A 14,723-nucleotide genomic window follows, 5' to 3' on the forward strand; every position below is an offset into this window, starting at 1 on the left:
CAGAAGAGAAACACTTGAACTTAAAGAAGGACACAGGCAGCTCTTAATTTTTCGTAGATGAAAGCTCATTCTTTTCCCTGAAAGGAAAACACTCGTAACTACCCGGGTTAGTTACGCTAACGAGGGTACGTAGGCACGCTCTGTTCACGGCAATTGTTCATCAGCTTTTCTGCACCGGCAGCAAATTTGCCTTTTCCCTGGGTTTGACGTGGAGCACCTGCAGCGTCCTTGAACGCGCCAATGTTTCTCCCGGCTCCCCCGGCCCCACACGTGCCATCACCTGAGCAGCAAGCGGCATCAACCACGCAGGATTTTCTTCACGTGACGCAGAAGGTGACGCTGGGAAAAGAGGAGGCACAAAATGAACCTGTTTGTCACACCCAGCCAACGGCGAAAACCCAGGGAAGGATTCTGCCGTGCGGGGCCGGGCTGTGCACCCCGGCAGCTCCAGCCGGCCGGTTTCGCTCCCCTTTGCCGGGTACCGGGGAGACACCGCCGCCTCGTGCTGCCGCCTGCCCCCCGGGGAGAGCCGGGGGACCCCCACCTCACTTCAGCCCTCGGGAACGGGTCCGGGAGAGACCCTCCACGCAAAGAGAGCGGATCCACGCGTGGTGTGGATTTAATCCCCCAGGGAAGAGGCCGGGCTCCCCGCTGGCAGAAGGACAACTCGCCTCCCTGCCGCTCGGAGCGCCTTGCTGGGGACAGCCCTGCCTGCGCCTGGCTGCTCTTCAGCCGTGCTGGGAGTGCAGTCTGGCCGACGGATGCTCCGGCAAACAGACACTGCAGCGAATCGCAGCTCCCGCTCGTTACAGCTGCTGGTAATTTTGGCTCTGGCTAAGGCATGCCCCAGACAGCGGACACCTCGTCTCGTTCCAGCTCCTGCTTGCGACGGTTCTGGCTAATTGAAGCTCCAGCTCTGCACCGTTGATTTCAGCTCCTTCTCCTTACAAGCTCCAGCTGTTTGCAACAGCCTGGGCTTTTGACAAGGTCGTAAACCAACCGCTGTCAAAACTCGACTATTAGGATTAAATATCATAGTTGGACATTGTATAAACATTAATCAGTTTGTAGGACTAATCAGTTAATAACTATTCGAAGCAGTCGACAAGCAAGAGCTGGACTCGAAGAGGGCGTGCGGGGTCTGAAAAGCAGAGACCACCTCTTCCCCCCAGAGACCACCGCACACGTTGAGTTGGGCCTGGTGCATGCCGGCCTCCCGCACTTCGGGGTCCGGCAGGACCAGAGCCCCTCCCCCCGGGGAGGGTCCACGCACCCTGCCCACCCCCTGCTTTCCCCTGCAGCCCCCAATGCCCTCCCACCCCCCCGCACAAACGGCCAAACCGGCTTCTGCTTTGGGCCCCCAAACCAGCTCACTTGGCACCCATTTCTGAGCCCAAAAACCCAGCTGCTGCGCCTGTTCTCAAGGCCCAAAGATGCCCCCGGGGAGGGCAAGCGCTTGTGTGATGCTTCGGGCAGAAACGGGGCTTTGAAAGGTCTGATCCCGGTGCCGGGGGAGCAGAGGCGAGCTGGCTGGGACCAGCTTTTGCTCCTGGAACAACCCCAAGTCCCTGCTCCGAGGTCTTCCCCTTGGGGCCCTGGGGTGGACCTGTCCCTCCCCTTCAAATGCTCCAGCAGTTTCGGGGGCAGAAGGCCGTTTCTAAGCCCTCTCTCCAGCAGCTCCTCCCTCGACTCGGCCAGTGAAGCCCCCAGACTCGAGCACCTCGCTGAGGCGGGCGGCCTCCATTGCCTACAGGCTGCCCGTCTGCCTGCAGGGAGGGCTGGGGGGTCCCCGGCCCCACGGGGCGACAGTGGGGACTCGCAGGGAGGGTCTGTTTGCACACAGCGCCCCCCCCCGCCCCGGCCCCACTGCGCGGCCCCCCTAGGGCACACAGCGCCCCCCCCGGCCCCACTGCGCGGCCCCCCTAGGGCACACAGCCCCCCCCCCCCCCCAGCCCCACTCCCCAGATGCTCACAGCCCCTCCTCCGCCTGGAGCCCCCCCAGCCCCCGTCCCCGGAGCCTGCAGGACAGCCCCCCCCCCGCCACAGCCCCACTCCTCGGCTCCCCGGGCCCGCGGCCCCTCACACTCACGCTGCGCCGCCGCCTCGGTGCAGAGCCCGCCGCGCGCCCCGTTGAAATACCCTCCGCAGCCAATCAGCGCGCGGCTCCACCGCACGGCCCGCGCGGGGCACGCCGGGAGTTGTAGTCCCCGTCCCGGCACCGCGCATGCGCGCGGCGCCTCGTGCAGCCCGGCTGCCTCTACATCGACACCCGTACAATGGAGGTGATCGTGCACCGACCCTGGTGCAACCCTTGTGCCCCCCATGCTCGCAGCCCCTCCCCGGTGTTTGCAAGCGCCTCCCAGCCCCAGGACCCCCGGTGCTCACAGCACCCGACCACACCATTTTCCAGCCCCGTGGGAGCCCCAAGCTCCACTCTCAAGCCCCGCCAGGACCCACAGCCCCACTCCCCAGCTCCTTGGGGGACTGCAGCCCCCGCCCCCAGCCCCACTCCCCCGCCCCCCTAGGACACACAGCCCCACTCCTCAGCGCATCTAGGGCGCACAGCCCCGCCCAGCCCCCCTCCCCGGCCCCCTCCGGGACGCACAGCCCCCCCCAGCCCCCCTCCCCGGCCCCCTCTGGGGCGCACAGGCCCCCCCAGCCCCCCTCCCCGGCCCCCTCCGGGACGCACAGCCCCCCCCAGCCCCCCTCCCCGGCCCCCTCCGGGACGCACAGCCCCCCCCAGCCCCCCTCCCCGGTCCCCCCGAGACGCACAGCCCCCCTCCTCAGTCCCCCAGGGGGTCCGCAGCCTCCCGCCAGCCCGCCGTGCCCGCGGCACCTCAGACTACTGCCGCCGCCGCCTGGGTGCAGACCCCGCCGCGCGCCCCGGTGAAATATCCTCCGCAGCCAATCAGCGCGCGGCTCCTCCGGGCCGCCCGCGGGGGGCACGCCGGGAGTTGTAGTCCCCGCCCCGGAAGTGCGCATGCGCACGGCGCCTTGTGCAGTGCGGGTGCCTGCGCAGGGACCCCCGTGCAACGGTGGGGATTGTGTTGTCCGAAAAGCGGATTCGTGCCCGGCGTGCAAGTAACCAATTCCACACGCTCAGGAGAGATATTGTTTTATTCAGGCCTGGGTGCTCGGTGGACTTGCCACAAATCAAGCACACACGGTCTAATCACCTTTCTGTTTATATCCATGCTTCTCATACATATTTTAAGTTTCCTTGTTACATATTCGTTACATTTCCGAGAACTAATTATAATATTGCATCATCTTAAACACATGCGCACTAAAGCCTTTAGGGTCTTCTTGGGGGTCTTGGGTGGTCTCTGGTGGTCGGCAGGGCAGTGAACTCTTCATGAACTTATTTCCTCTTTACCTTATAGGGTCGCAATTTGTCCCTGAGCCATGCTTGGACCACGTCTGTTTATAGTTTCCATAGCTAAAATTAATTATCACTACTTCTAAAACACACACCTGTTAGTTACCTAACTTCTAAGCAACAAGTCTTCATTGTTTAAAATTACAGAAGCGAGCAATATAGTTTAGTTTGTTGTGGATTCTATCTATCACCATAGTGTTCTTAAATTAAAACATATACATCTTGATCTCCTCCAATCAAACACCCACTCACTAGCTTCATCATTCTGGTTTCTTATTAACTGGTCTTTTAACCCAGTTCTGGGTGAGGGCTATACACAGGATGATAACACTTTGAAGATTAATATTGATTAAGATTAACATTAACAATTGTGCAGGGACCTTTGCGCAGGGGGGGGTCGGTGTGTGGAGACCCCCATGCAATGGGGGGGGGCAGTGCAGGAAGACCCTTATGCAATTGGTTGGTGTGCAGGGGACCCTCGTGCAATGGCGGGCAGGTGCACGGGGACCCTTGTGCGATGGTGGGGATTGTGCAGGACCCTCGTGTGACAGTGGTGGTTATTTTTCTCGGCAGTACCCTTGGGTTCGGGAGCAAAACAGCCGGTGCCTGAAACCACTGGGGTGTTTTGACTGCTGCTGAGCAGCCTCGAGGCCGCCTCCGGTTCCCACATGGCTCCCATGGTGTGCGCGGACCCTCCTGCAACGGGTGCAGGTGTGCAAGGAGGGTGATCCGGGGTAGGGGTCCCTCTCTGGAGGCACCCAGCTCGAGCTGGCACCTAAGAACTAATCAAGGAGTAATGAGGAACCTTCTCTTGCACCTGACGTTAACCAGCGGGATCCCAGGGTCAGACCCTGTTACGGTGATTGGACCCTGGGGAGGTGGCAGAGGGTGCCCTGGACAGGTTGGGGGGGGTCCCTGGGGAGGAGGGGAGCCCCCACCCCCCTGACTGTGGGCACTCCCCCCAAGGAGCAGAGCATGGTGCAAGACTTTAGGGAGGATGAGGGCTAGCAGGACCCCGAGATGGCAGTGCCGGCTCTTCCCAGTGTCTCCCCAGTGCTGGAGGGGGTGTGTGTGTGTGTGTCTCATGACCATGGGGATGGGGGGGGGGGCCTCAGGATGGGGCAGGGGGGGAATCCTGGGGTCCAGGAGGGACCCTGGGAGTGGGGTAGGTAGGGGGACATTGGGGGACAGAGGTGTTTCTCGGGAGATTAAGGACACCATGTGGGGAGTTGAGACTGGGAGGGATGACCCTGGGGAGGTGGGGGGCACCGCGGGGAGAAGGGATCCCACCCCCGACACCTGCAGCCACCCCCAGGGGCAGCTGGGACCCCGACCCACTGGGGGACCAGGATGGGAACGATGGGGACTCACTCATGGATACTGCACAGGTAATAAAATAGTTCATGCTGCACCCTGTTGTAGGGTCTCTGGGGTGCCCTGGGCGCCGAGTCCCCATGACAGCCGGCCCTTCCCGGGGGTCCCCAGGCTGCCGGGCTCCTCTGGCCCCAGCCGGCGGGAGCTGTGTCCTCCCAGCCGCTGGCCACGCAATGGCAGCACCGACCCACGGCCACGCGGAGACAGGGCTGGGGACAGGGCCGGGGTTGCCTGCGCTCCACCTGGGTGGGTCTGCAGGGCTCGGGCAGGGGGGACCCGGCATCCTGCAGCTCCGCTCCCACCCTGGGGACCCCAAACACCCCCGGGGGTGCGTCGCTGTCCCTGTCGCTGGTGGCAACCGGCATGGGGGGAAGGTGACAGTGAGGGTCCCCGCCAGTGGCCCGGAGTTCGTCACCACTGGCGGGACAGGGGACAAGCAGGGCCAGCACCAAGGAGCGACGGCAGCACAGCCTACTCTCTGGGGGTCCCCACCCCCTGTCCCCAGGGGTCCCCTCTGTCCCCGTGTTTTATTGGGGGAACACAGAGCCCAACGACCAGCCGCAGGGACAGGGGACGGGGAGCTGCCCCAGGGATGGGGACAGCACCGGGACACGCCGATACTCTTGGGGGTGCTGGCATGCGGGGGGGGGGCACCCTAACCATTGCCGCCCGGGATGACGAATGCACCGGGATGAGGGAGGCACCGGGATGGGGACGGCGCATGGAGGGGCCAGAGCCGGCGCGCGAACGCCGGGCTGCAGGACCACGCTTCGGCTTCGGGGCGGCAGCAGCGAAGGCGGCGGCGGCGGCGGCGCTGCTGCGCACCTGAGCGGTGCCGGCGCTGCAGTACCGCGATTCGGCCACGGGGCGGCAGCAGCGAGCAGCGGCCGGGCGGCGCGTGCACGGGGGCGGCACCGGCGCTGGAGGTCCGCGCTTTGCAGGCCCAGCGCCCGCCGGCACCGCGCACGTGGGGCGGCAGCGGCGTTTCCTTACCGGAACGAACCAACGAACGCGGCGGCATCACCCCGCAGGCAGCACAGTACGGCATTGCCGTTACCGGCGGACGGCAGCGCGGAGAAGGGGGGCGCCACCGCGGCGCCCACCTGCAGTACCGCCTTTCCGTCGCCAGACGGCAGCATGCGCGGCGCCCGAGCTGCAGTACCGCATTTTGGTCGCCGGGCGGCAGCAGCGAGAGCGGCGGCGCGCGGCACCGCGCATGCGCTCTCGATTGACGGCCGCACCGTTTGTCGGGGAGCGGCTGCAGCTGGAAGCCCGCAGGAAACCACACGAAAGCGGCAACACAACTACACCTCGTACCGCGCCGCGGCGGCCGCGGCGGTAGCAAGGACAACGCCGCGCCGCACGCGCCCGAGAGCAATGCGGCTGCCCGGCAGCCGAGCCCGCAAAAACAAGCACACGTGCCAGACACTGCACCTCCCGGCGTGCTCCGGGGAACAACATGGCCGACCGGAAGCCGCGTGCCCCAGGACTACAGCTCCCGGCATGCCGCCAGAGGCAGCCTTCCCTGCCTTCCGACCCTGCGGGGACACCGTTCCCTCCGGCTACGACGCACCCGGAAGCCCCGCCGAGCCCCGCGCTCCCCAGCGCGGCTCCAGGCAGCCCCCTCCGCATCCCCGCCCCCCCAGCTCCGTCTCCGGCCAGCCCTCGCCGCTGGCTCCGACAGGGTGCGGCACCCCCGCCACCGCCGCTCCGAGCCTCCGACACAGACCCCGCCGTCCTCCTCGGGGCCTTCTCCGGGACCCGCCGGTGGATCGCGCGGCCCCCGCTCCACTTTTCCCTCCGCGCAGTCGCTCAACTCCTCCCTTGGCTCACACCGGTGCCTCCAGGGTCACCCGGAGCAGGGCAACACCAGCCCCTCCCCCGGCAGCTACCCCATTTCAGCCGCGCTGCCCGCACCTGGGGCTCCTCCAACCCCGCCCCGCAGCCGGAGCCCAGGAGGAACAGGGAGCCATCGCCTGACCCCCCACGGTGCATCACCTCCTCCCCGGGCTCCGTCACAGCCCCTCGGCCGGTGCAAAGGGAGCGCAAATGCAGCCGGGAGGGCAAAGGAGATAACGTGTTTATTCAGTCAGGCACGTAACAAGTCCTGGGAGCCAGTCTGCTCCGGGGCTCAGGGCCCCTGACGCTCCCCCTGCCCCTGGGACACCTCGGCAGTCATTCTCGGAGCCACGCTCGTCGGTTCGGCGGGGAACAGATAGTTGGTCGGCTCCTGGAGCGATGGGCTGCTGGGCAGAGGCGGAGGCTGCCAAAAACTAGGAGCAGGGCGCAGGACACTAGACAGCAGGGGTGTAGTGAGAAAGCATGAGGCAGGAACAGGACCATGAGAGAAAGAAAAGACAGGGACAAGAAAAAGGACAGAGGCGGGGGGGGGGGAGGGGAAGGGAGCAGGACAGAGATGGCAAAAGAAGCAGCAGGGACAAAGGAAAAAGCAGAAAGGAAGTGGGAGCAGGACAGAGAAAGAAAAATAAGGACAGGGAGCAGGATAGGAAAAAAAAAAAAAACTGGGATGGGCAGCATGACAGAGAGGGATTAAAAAAGAGTAGGGGCAGGGAGCTGGACAGAGGGATACAGTGAGAAACAGTGGGACAGGGAGCAGGACAGAGCAACAGAGAGTAAAAAAGGAAGAGGGAGCATGAAAAACGGGGGGTGGGGGGAGAGAAGGACAGAGCAACTGAGGGAAAGAGGGTCAGGGAGCAGGACACTGGGACAGAATGAGACAAAGAGGGGCAGCGAGCAGGACAGAGTGGTAGAGAGACAAGAAGGGGGGGGGGGGGGGCGGATGGCCAGGGCCGCAGAGAGAAAGACAGGCAAGGAGCAGCAGAGAGAGATGGAGAAAGAGGGATGGAGAGCAGGACAGAGGGTTATAAAGACGAGGGAGAAGGTCTGAGGAGCAGACAGGTACAGAAAGGTACAGGGGGAAAAAGGACGGTGAGATGGAGAAAGAAATAGGGTCAGGGAGCAGGACAAAAGGACAGACAGAGAAAAAGGAGAGGAAGAAGGAAAAACATGGGGACAGAGAGTGGGACATACGGAGAGAGAAAAAGTAGGACAGAGAATAGGGGAGAGGGATTGAGTAATACAGAGACAGATGCAGATTGGGACAAAGAGATGGAGAAGGTAAAACCAGCAATGGACTGGAGGACCTGCTTCTGACAACCTGTCACTCCTGATGTCACTTCCATGGCCTCAAAAATGGGACAGAGGAATGGGGGAGTAAAAGAAAATGCACAGAGAACTTTTTAAAAAGAAAAAAACAAAAAGCAAGAGAGTGCAAAATAATGATGGGGAACAGGATAGGGATGGGGAGCGGACAGACCAAGAGAGGACCAAGAGAGACGACACCGGACAGAAAGTGAGAGGAAAAAAGGGATGGAAAGCTGTATATAAAGGACGGAAGAAAAACAAGAACAAAAACCAGTATTTATTACACAGTGTGGCTAATTAAAACGTAAATTAATCTATCAGTTTGAACAGAACTGCTCACGATAATGGCTTAGCCTGTATCTCATCTAAGTTAGCATCTACGTCTTGGCAGGGTACACAGGACTACAAAACCCATGATAAAACATGGAGGGAAGAAACATGCTTACAGGAGTAAGCTAAATGGATTATGCGCACAAGATTTGATATTACTTAGTCTTAATCCTAGCTTGGATGGTCAATTAATACTGTCATCTCCGAATTTCATTTCTGCAAATTCCACATTTATCCATGCTTCTCCATGAAAAAAAAATTGCATTATCTCAGTGTTAGATATAGGGTCATTTGAAGATGCTGCGAACATAAGGAGAGACTTCTCTTTCGCAGGTTCTTTGGAAACCCTACATTGACCTTGAAGCTGAGCAAGAAGAGCATGAGAAAACAAGAAATCTTTACCACAGATTACTTCAGTGGACACAGCATGTTAAGGTATATATGGGTACCCAGAACACAGAATTTGTCTTGAATCTGGTCCACGGTGGAGAGAAAGCCTCGACTGCTTTGGTTGTCTGGCTTTTTCAAATTAACCGTGAACCTAAGTTCAGTCCCGTGCCTGTGCCATGAAGAGGGGAAAGACATTTCTACATTATGTATAACAGGTTTATCTTCTATGCAAGTATAAATACAGTGCCTTCCCTGCTGTGTTTCCTGTACAGTATTTTCATTGGTGATGAATAAATGCATTTGCAGAGGTTTTTACTGTTACTGACTTCAGTTATTTTTGGTTTGAAAGAAAACCAAGAAGACACCATACATGAGGTAATTCCATTTTAATACTCTCTGAATTTCCAATATTTGAAAGGGAAAATAATGGTGTAAGTGCAGGAGTATGCAGCCATTACCAACAGAAGCAGCATCAGTAAGCTTCTCAATATTGCTTTTTGGTATTTCATAGGGAAAAATATTGAGCCTAAGATTTCTCATCCGTAAGTTCTTGGGGGCTGGGGGACAAGGAACCTGACACTCTTACTAAGTTGTCTGAGAATCACAGCTTACAGTTACTCAATGTCTTCTGGTCTCACAGGATGAGGCAGAGGTATAATTGATTTCTTCTCCGTATCTCTGGAAAGAGCTTTTCTCATATCTGTGGCAAAAGAAAAAAAAAGCTATTATAATAAGACAGTCATTGCACAAAGCCATATTAAGTGAATTCTGTATTATAATAAGGTAACTTTTAATCAAGAAGATTTCATAGAATCATAGAACTTCTCAAGTTGGAAGGGACTCATAAGGATCATTGAGTCCAAATCCCTGCTCTTTGCAGGACTACCTGAAACTAAACCATATGACTATCGTCCAGACACGCCTTGAACTCTGGTGCCGTGACCACTTCCCTGGGGAGCCTGTTCAGGGACCCACCATTCTCAGTGAAGAACCCTTTCCTAACGTCCAACCTGAATTTCCCCTGACGCAGCTTCATCCCATTCCCTTGTGTCCTATCGCTGGTCACCAGAGAGAGGGGATCAGCACCTGCCCTCCACTGGCCCCCTTAAGGAAGTTGTAGACTGCGATGAGGTCACCCCTCAGCGATGAGGTCGCCCCTCAGCCTTCTCTTCTCCAAGCTGAACAAGCCAAATGATATCAGCCGCTCTTCGCAAGTCTTGCCCTTGAGGCCTTTCATCTTGGTTACCCTCCCCTGGACACACTCTAATAGTTTGATGTCCTTAATGTCATTCAGCAGCAATGTTATCAACTGGAATATAACACTGCATGAAACTCAAGTGAATGGAAAGGAAATGGCAGGCTAAAAGGACAAATATATGATTTAAGGCATCTGCAACAATGGTAGATGTCTGTCTGTAGCTCCTGTATTTCACAGTACTCCTGCATATCAAATGAATAGTGCAAGAACAGAAAAGATATACAGCATGGCCATGTAACCCTTTGGGGAGGATACTTAAAGGAAAGGAGGTCTAGAAAGAGGAAGCAGCTGGTACTTCAGTTTTGTTAACAGAATTAACGTTAACATACTTGAATTTCCATGTTCCTTCACTTTTTAATTGAAAATGCCACCTAAGTCTCTGCCACTGTTGACCATTGACACTTGTAAATTGTAGTTGTCTATCTGAGAAAAACAAAGTTTCAAGTCCCTGTTATGGGAAGAAATGAGAAAAGCACTGCAATTCCTTCCCCCAGTAACGTTAGCAAAAAGCCCAGCCACTGGGTGTGAGCATTCCTCAGAAAGAAAAATTAGATAAGAAACTGCATTTTTATTTTCATCTTACCTACAGGATAAGTGTCTTTGTACTTACTAATTTATTCTTGTTTCATAGCTTATTTTGCCACAGGTGCTACAAAACGTGTAAACTGCAAGATTAAGTTTTGTAACTGATATAATCTTCAGTAGGAAAAGCTATCTAATGGAGTATACAAAATCCCATTCATCAACAACTATTTGAAGTTGTTTCATATTAAAAAAAAAAAAAATCATACAAACAAACCCAGGAACCCTCAACATAAGAATCCTTCCATTCAATTTGAGGCAGAACAAGTACTTACCATAAGCATCTTCATCTGGCTCTCCATTGCTAGCAGAGTAGTACTCTAATACTGTCCGGTACACACTGTAGCCTAGTTGCTTATACATATTTACTGCAACCTGATTTGATACTCTCACAAAGAGATCGACGAAAAATCCACCCTTTCTTTGAAAAAATAAAAACCAAAACCACACAGTAAGTAAGAGCAGGTGAATGTATTTCTAAATAATAATCCATAACTTGTAATCAGACCAAGAGCAGGTCTGATGATGTGGTAGCCTAATCAAACATCTTTCACACTGTAATAACAGTGGGCTAAAATAACCAAGGGGCAAATCCAGTATAGGCAGAAATTTAATTTTATTTTTGTCACATGACCATTCTTTTACACCAGCCAGTGGGTTCAGAATTATAAACAGAAAGAATAGGACAAGCTAAACGCCCACATAAGCCTCATATCCATAAAAAATTATTTAAAAGAAAAAAAAAATCCACATTTTAGATTGCATTGCCTTAGGGACTGCGTCCTTCAAAGAGCATGGCAGGGGGAGAGTGGTGGAATCAGTCACAAAATTCAGTTGCCTAACAGGAGACAGCCCTTCTCCTCACAAGGCAAATTTTTCAAAACATCATACTATTTTCTGACTTTACCAACTACAGTGGGGCTACCAGCATGAGTTGAGGACATTTCCCTGTGGGTTCGTTTGACACTAAATTAAATTTTCTGCACAAGCAACCAAGCACGAGATAGAAAGTAAGCTGAGATACTGTCTGCCATACAAAATTTATTTAAGACTGTGCCTGCAGGAATCGCACAAAGCCCATAATTACTGAATAAGTATGTTGGAGGCCCTACGGGAAACAGTGTTGACGTTTCGTGCAGCTCTTTTCCTGTCAAGAAAAGGACCTTTTATACAGTAAATTGGAATTCAGGCTACTTCCTACTCATTCTGGCAAGTTAGCTTTCACAGAAACCCCGAGATCTTAAACTGCCAAGCAACATTTTTAATTCTTGTTCTCTAACTACGGGGAATTTCAGCGAATCAGAACACTACTCAAAGCAAAATTCTGGGTCTGTTTCATGCAAATCAAATATCTAAGATGTGGACAGGTGTGTGTAGAAAGATTACTTTAAAAGATAAATTTAAAGATAAGTATAGTGCTCACTTTTCTGAAATTTCTTCCAGTAGTTCCATCAATTTAGCAGCCAAACCCAGCCGTCGAAATTCTGGTGCAACAGAGAGAGCAGTAACATGTCCATGCCATTCTTCCCTAGCCACAGAGCCTTCCGCTTTACCCATTACTGTGAACATACAGAGCATCAGCGCAGTAGCACCTCTGGAATAACGCACCACCCAGAGCTATACATCTTTACAAAAGAACCAAGCAGTGTATAAACAAACATTGCCATGATTGTGGTAAAGGCTCAAACAGGGGTGTCTATGTTATCACTCAGTGATTCAGCAACCACTAAAAATGTCATTTTGCTCAAGGATTACAGTAGTTTCTTGACTAGTGTAGAAAAAAAAAAAGAAATAATTCTTGCAAATTCATTGTTTGAGGCATGATTTCCAAATGCAAATTTTAAGAAATTCTCGTGAGTCTTTAACTGAGTGCAATTCAGGATCTGACTAAAATAATGGAGGAATGGCGTGTTAGAAGCCCAAAACTAACTCACCATCCTGGCAACTACTGGAGACTTTTGGTGACTATGGGGGAGTAGAGCTTGGGAAGCTTTGCCGATCTGGCAATAGAAAGCTAAAGCCCTGCAAACACAGTGTGTTTAAGGGGGGGAAAAAAAAAAAAAAAAAAAAAAAGGACTTTGGTTTGGCAGGCTTCTTTGTAGTTCCTCTCCTTTCTACACAGAACCAAACTAGTGTTAGTTCACTAATGAATATTTACACTTCCACACAGTACTCTTATAAACATCAGTCACTGCTAATAAGCAACTGATGTGGTGGGTACGGAGAAGCCTTCTGTACAGCAAATGCTTTAAGCTTTACTATGTTAAATATTTTATTTCCCAGGTCCATGCAAAGACCCTTATTCTGCCCTGCATCCCTCCCCAAAAAGGGAAAAAAAACCTGAAAGGAATAAACAAATCAACAGTTCTATTTGGAATGAAACAAACCAACAGTTCTATTTAGAATGATTTCTGAAAAACACAAATACTCCACAGCAAATACGCAACTGACACCCAGACCCAGAGCTTTCCCTTACAGGACAACACAAAACCCAAGCCCAGCGTTTTTACTTACTGAGGACTGACAGTGTGCAAGATCAGCGCTGAGTGCAGGGACTTAATTCCAGGATTACAGAAACGCTTGTACACATACATTCCCCTCTATAACACCTGGGTGAACGTTACCACAGCCCAGAGTGCTTGCCACGCTAGGAACATCAAACCGAAAACGACCGCTGTGAGCCCTACGCAATACCCTTAGACGTTTATGGAATGGGAAGATGACACGCAACGTCCCTCTTTCCTGCTGGGTATTCGGAAAATGCAAAGCGTAAGAAAAGCTCCTGCATCCCCATCCCCCAAACATGCAGCGCAGTGAGACGGGAACACTGGACACCCGGCGCCGCGGAGTCGCGCCACACTCACTGTAACCCATCAGCTCCCCGCCGGGCGCCTCGGCGACGATGAAGTACTCGGGCCAGTGGGCCAGGTACTGCAGGTAGAAGGGTATCCCGTACTGCGGCGCTCGTTAAGGAGGAGCTGTCGCCGCCACGGCTGCTGCCGCCCGCGCTAGGCCCCGCGCCTCCTCCCCGGCGGCCGGCGCAACGGGAAGGATACGGTCTCCGTCAGCGGGTCCAGGTTGCTGCAGGGGGAGAGCAACGCTCACCACGGGCCCGGGCCCCGCCCGCCGGGGCGCCTCGAGCTCCCCCGGGGGCGGCGGCGCCTGAGGGAGGGGGGAGCCGCTCGCGCGCGCCCACGGCCCGGGCGTGGCGGAGAGCGAGCACGGGGCGCGGGGGCGAGGAGCGGAGAGAGGCGGACGGCGCTCACATGTTGTTGAAGCGGAAGAGGTCGTCGCAGGTGAAGGCGCGGAGCGTCGTCATGCCGCCGCCGCCGCCGCCGCCGCCGCCGCCGCTGCCCCGGAAGCGCTCCCGCCGCGCAAGGGCCCCTTCCGCCACCGAGAGACGGAAACGGAGCGCCGCGGTCCCGCCCCCACGGGCCGTACCGGGCAGCAGTGGCGGCGGGGCTGCGGCTGGGTGCGGAAGCTGAGAGCAGCAGGCGGGCGGCTGGGAAGGCTGAGCCAGCCTGCGGCGGAGCGAGGAGCGGCGGGGCTGCAGTGCCGGGAGGCGCTGGGAGCCCGGCGCCGGAGGGGCAGGGGGAGCTGGTGCAGCGCCCAAGGGCAGCCCCGTGGCGACCCTCGGGCAGGACCGCGCCGCCCCACGCTCGCGCACGGACCGCCACTGCACGCAGCGTGGCCGTAATATGCAAGACCACCACACAGGTCATACGGTCTTCGCCAAAGCATTCTGGGCCGTTCAGCATGCTACCGCACCGAAGGCGCTAGTCCCAGCCCTGCCATTGCTACGCTCCCAACCAGGGCAGCCTCGCCCCAGGCACACAGACCAACAGCAGACACACAACGTGACCCTAGGGCGCGAGAAGAACACGTGTACCGCTACGCTACCCCGACTCTACCGTTGCTACATTCCCATGCAGGATAGCTCCAACCTAAACACATGTGCAGACTGACAGCGCACACAGACACTACAAACAACGTGACCAAAAGATGTGAGAAGATCGCCTGTGAAAATGATGACTCCTGAAGGAAAGATGCTGCCGGTCAAGAAACCCCATGGTGCTGTGATGGCATGGATGCTCCACGGCAGCCCCAGAGAAGAGTCTAATGCTATGGCCCATGACAGAAAGCTATTGTCAAAACTGGGGCAACAAATGTGAAGACAGACAGGCTCTAAGATCTGAGACTGTAAGGACCCAGGGAAGAAACTCCCGTGAAAACAGAACTCTCAAG

The 14,723-nt window shown here is 55.6% G+C and overlaps 1 protein-coding gene across 8 annotated transcripts; it reads right to left on the minus strand.

The window, feature by feature from the left end:
• Positions 1 to 6,816: 6,816 nt before the first annotated feature.
• Positions 6,817 to 13,848, minus strand: NAA20 (N-alpha-acetyltransferase 20, NatB catalytic subunit). Of its 8 annotated transcripts, XR_012674417.1 has the most exons (8): positions 13,745 to 13,840; positions 13,535 to 13,559; positions 13,343 to 13,433; positions 11,902 to 12,037; positions 10,754 to 10,899; positions 9,649 to 9,947; positions 9,427 to 9,530; positions 9,251 to 9,338 (listed from the first exon to the last, which is right to left on the minus strand). XR_012674417.1 is itself a non-coding variant. In XM_075155501.1 (7 exons), the coding sequence occupies exons 1-6, from the start codon at positions 13,795 to 13,797 to the stop codon at positions 9,253 to 9,255; spliced, it is 537 nt and encodes a 178-aa protein (XP_075011602.1). In that variant the 5' UTR covers positions 13,798 to 13,848; the 3' UTR covers positions 6,817 to 8,151; positions 9,251 to 9,252. The 8 variants fall into 8 exon arrangements, 2 of the variants coding, with proteins under 2 accessions (XP_075011602.1, XP_075011603.1); XM_075155501.1 differs by lacking the exons at positions 9,427 to 9,530; positions 9,649 to 9,947 and adding an exon at positions 6,817 to 8,151 and having other exon boundaries at positions 13,745 to 13,848; XR_012674418.1 differs by having other exon boundaries at positions 9,427 to 9,816.
• Positions 13,849 to 14,723: the final 875 nt, after the last annotated feature.

This window comes from Calonectris borealis, chromosome 8 (genome assembly GCF_964195595.1).
Source record: "Calonectris borealis chromosome 8, bCalBor7.hap1.2, whole genome shotgun sequence".
Taxonomy (NCBI): domain Eukaryota; kingdom Metazoa; phylum Chordata; class Aves; order Procellariiformes; family Procellariidae; genus Calonectris; species Calonectris borealis.